Consider the following 4,499-nt stretch of genomic DNA (forward strand, 5'->3'; position numbering starts at 1 on the left):
CATTGTTTCATAATCCGAAGGACAAAATCCCGTCTGCTGCACGAAAGCGAATTCATACGTTTGTGCAATCTGCACATTTAATCAGTGGGTTGGCTGTAATCGGCGACATTTGTTTTGTATACAGCTGAGCAAAATTGAACCATAGGACTGGTAAGAAATATTTATACGTGTTCTCTTATACCATCAAAATGAAATGATTTCTACTCGTTCTGTTAGAGCAGACCAAGAGAAGCCACCAAAACCAGATGATTACGTTTGCTGAACAGCCTTACCAATCTGCCTATCATGCCATATCATATCATATCATGTTATGTCATGTCATGTCATATATCACACATGTACATTTTGTTTTGCATTTTATTTTTTATATAATCAGTTTCCTCCCCTTCGTTCTCTGTTGCATGCAGTCTTCATCTCTGGGCATAGCATGACATTGGTTGTATGATCACACACACACACACACACACACACACACACACAAACAAAAAACAAAACAACAACAACAAACAAACAAACAAACACACACACACACACACACGCATTCTCTCTCCCGCGATCCATCCCTCTCTTCCTCCCTTCCTCACACATGCACGCACACACACACATTTACTCTCTCTCGATCCACCCCGCTCTCCCTCACACATGCGCACACACACACACACACACACACACACACACACACACACACACACACACACACACACACACACACACACACTCACTCACCCACTCACTCAGTGAATAGCTGGATCCCTGTTACATGATCTGATTGCAGTCCTGTAGTGTGACATAGGCCACAGTTATTGTTGGACTGATTTTCTTTTTAATCTTTCAACTGATTTTATAATGAAGTATTTACAGCATGTTAGTTGCACTGTTCAATGAATTGATAAGACACCTCTCTATCAGCAAACATTTCACCAATTTTTCTTTTAGAGATGATAATGTATTGACATATTTTGCATCAGACAGAACATTGTACACCATGAATAAGTATTGACATACCTTCTTGCATCATACAAACCATTGCACACCATAATAAAGTATTGATGTACCTTGCATCAGACAGTCACAGAGTATTGCAGACCATGATAAATTATTGACGTACCTTGCATCAGACAGAGCATTGCACACCATGATAAATTATTGAAGTACCTTGCATCAGACAGAGCATTGCACACCATGATAAAGTATTGACATACCTTGCATCAGACAGAGCATTGCACACCATGATAAAGTATTGACATACCTTGCATCAGAGCATTGCACACCATGATAAAGTATTGATGTACCTTGCATCAGACAGAGCATTGCACACCATAATAAAGTATTGATGTACCTTGCATCAGACAGTCACAGAGTATTGCAGACCATGATAAAGTATTGACATACCTTGCATCAGACAGAGCATTGCAAACCATGATAAATTATTGAAGTACCTTGCATCAGACAGAGCATTGCACACCATGATAAAGTATTGACATACCTTGCATCAGAGCATTGCACACCATGATAAAGTATTGATGTACCTTGCATCAGAGCATTGCACACCATGATAGCGTTTTGATGTACCTTGCATCAGAGCATTGCACACCATTATAAAGTATTGATGTACCTTGCATCAGAGCATTGCACACCATGATAAAGTATTGATGTACCTTGCATCAGAGCATTGCACACCATGATAGCGTTTTGATGTACCTTGCATCAGAGCATTGCACACCATGGCGGCGGCCAGTCAGCATGTGTCCCATGTGCGAGCGCTGTACAAAGCCATACTGAAGCTGCACCGTGGACTGCCACTACAGATGCAGGCACTGGGAGATCAGTACGTCAAGGAGGAGTTCAGGCATCACAAAGAGGCTGGTAAACAGGAAGTGGACATCTTCATGCATGAGTGGACTGTAAGCACTTGCTCCAGAAATGTGGTTTCTATTTTGTTTTATTGCTGCTTTCCCTTACAGCCCTGAGGCTCCAAGCAGATTACCATAAGACATGTTAGAATGAGCATATTACATTCAATCATATCACAATGTTAGAATGAGCATATTACGTTCAGTCATATTACAATGTTAGAATGAGCATATTACGTTCAGTCATATTACAATGTTAGCATGAACATATTACATTCAGTCATATTACAATGTTAGCATGAACACATTACATTCAATCATATGAAAATGTTAGAATGAGTACAATAAAACATGCTGAAAATAGCACATTCAATTCAATCATATTGAAATGTTAGAATGATTACAATAAAACATGTCGAAAATAAAAACATGTTGAAAATAGCACATTGCATTCAATCATATTAAAATGTTAGAATGAGCATATTACAGTAAAACATGTTGAAAATAGCACATTACATTCAATCATATTAAAATGTTAGAATGAGCATATTACAGTAAAACATTTTGAAAATAGCACATTGCATTCAGTCGTATTAAAATGTTAGAATGTCCTGTACAGTTGCAGTATTTTGAAGTCAATCGTATTAAAATGTTAGAATGTCCTGTACAGTTGCAGAATTTTGAAGTCAATCGTATTAAAATGTTAGAATGTCCTGTACAGTTGCAGAATTTTGAAGTCAATCATATTAAAATGTTAGAATGTCCTGTACAGTTGCAGTATTTTGAAGTCAATCATATTAAAATGTTAGAATGTCCTGTACTGTTGCAAAATTTTGAAGTCAATCATATTAAAATGTTAGAATGTCCTGTACAGTTGCAGTATTTTGAAGTATCCTGTGGTTTCGCCTCTCACGTTGCAGAAATACTACGTGACTCTTGCCAAGCAGCTAGGACCCAAACACAAGTTTGGTTTCACCTCTCATGTTGCAGAAATACTACGTGACTCTTGCCAAGCAGCTAGGACCCAAACACAAGTTTGGTTTCACCTCTCATGTTGCAGAAATACTACGTGACTCTTGCCAAGCAGCTAGGACCCAAACACAAGTTCAAGACGGTGGGTCAGAACCTTTCGTCAGAACTGCTGAACAATTTCTCTGACGAACAGATCGGCCAACTGAAGGAACTGTTGGACGCCACCACTGTCCCAGCATCCCCCGCCTCTGATGCTGATGAAAAAAGATGATGATCGTCACACTTTAAACCTTTTGTTGGGCTTTTCTGTATTGTGTTGCTGATATAGAATAGGCCTCTATTGAAATGTGAGGATCACTTATTGATTGTATTGTATGAGTGTTTGTTACTGGTGGTGATGTTGGTTATGTGTGTGCGTGTTTGTGTGTGTTGTGTACATAGCTTTTCTTTGAGTGTGAATATTTATGATCATGAAAATAGTAAAAACTTTAGAATATTCAAGATACTTAGTAAATGGTATGACAGTTTGCTTGTGTGAATGTTGTTTTTGCTGAAATTCATATCTTAAATTGAACAAGACAAGTAAACATTCTTGCAAAAATATGAAAATTGGAAACAAAGATTATTCATGCACAAAGTGTGCTGGTTTGAACAGGCTTTTCTGTGGCATCTTTTAGTTTGTATTTCTTTTTCATGGTTTATTTTTTATTCTGCCTTTCTTTCTTTACATACTTTTGTACCTGTTTATTTGGTGTGTTGTTTATATTCCACAGCACTCTATTTTATATCAGAATGGAATAGAATAGGCCTGTATTAAAGTGTGAGGATTACTTACTGATTGTAGTGTATGGGTGTGTGTATGAGTGAATGTGTATGTGTTTGTGTGTGTGAGTGAATGTGCGTTCAGGTACGTGTGTGTATGTATGAGAGTGTGCACATGTGTGAGTGTGCACATGTTTGTGTGTGAGTGTGTGTGAGTTAATGTGTGTGTGTGTGTGTGTGTGTGTGTGTGTGTGTGTTTGCATATGTAGGTGTGTGTGTGTGAGTGTGTGTTTACAAAACACTTTGTATATAATGTAGGTACATTGCATTATTGAAAAAACGTATCTTCCTCAGGTAAAATAACTTGGGAAAGCTTGTTATCCCCCCTGCCCACAAACACTCTCTGTGTCACTGTCTTGTGTGCATTCAGTGTTATGTTGAAAATACAATATGCAAACCACCCATGTTTGTTTGGTGTTGTTCATTTAGCTCAGTGTGACATCACTTGACATCCTCTGCCTCTCACTTCCATTTTGTTTGGTGTTGTTCATTTAGCTCAGGGTGACATCACTTGACATCCTCTGCCTCTCACTTCCATTTTGTTTGGTGTTCATTTAGCTCACTGTGACATCACTTGACATCCTTCAGCACTCACTTCCATTTTGTTTGGTGTTGTTCATTTAGCTCAGTGTGACATCACTTGACATCCTTCAGCACTCACTTCCATTTTGTTTGGTGTTGTTCATTTAGCTCAGGGTGACATCACTTGACATCCTCTGGCTCTCACTTCCATTTTGTTTGGTGTTGTTCATTTAGCTCAGTGTGACATCACTTGACATCCTCTGCCTCTCACTTCCATTTTGTTTGGTGTTGTTCATTTAGCTCAGGGTGACATCACTTGACATCCTCTGG

General features: G+C 38.6%; 1 protein-coding gene across 1 annotated transcript; it reads left to right on the top strand.

The window, feature by feature from the left end:
* LOC143290285 (succinate dehydrogenase assembly factor 3, mitochondrial-like) lies at positions 1-4,042 on the top strand. Its single transcript, XM_076599634.1, has 3 exons — positions 1-150; positions 1,712-1,904; positions 2,914-4,042. The coding sequence occupies exons 2-3, from the start codon at positions 1,725-1,727 to the stop codon at positions 3,094-3,096; spliced, it is 363 nt and encodes a 120-aa protein (XP_076455749.1). The 5' UTR covers positions 1-150; positions 1,712-1,724; the 3' UTR covers positions 3,097-4,042.
* The last annotated feature ends 457 nt before the right edge of the window (positions 4,043-4,499 follow it).

Source organism: Babylonia areolata, chromosome 15 (genome assembly GCF_041734735.1).
Source record: "Babylonia areolata isolate BAREFJ2019XMU chromosome 15, ASM4173473v1, whole genome shotgun sequence".
In the NCBI taxonomy this organism is placed as follows: Eukaryota; Metazoa; Mollusca; class Gastropoda; order Neogastropoda; family Buccinidae; genus Babylonia; species Babylonia areolata.

Excerpts from the sequence above, each read along its gene's own strand:
- LOC143290285 (XM_076599634.1), top strand. The coding sequence starts at position 1,725 with ATGGCGGCGGCCAGTCAGCATGTGTCCCATGTGCGAGCGCTGTACAAA. Across the intron at positions 1,905-2,913 it reads TCTTCATGCATGAGTGGACT|AAATACTACGTGACTCTTGC; the intron begins GTAAGCACTTGC and ends CTCATGTTGCAG.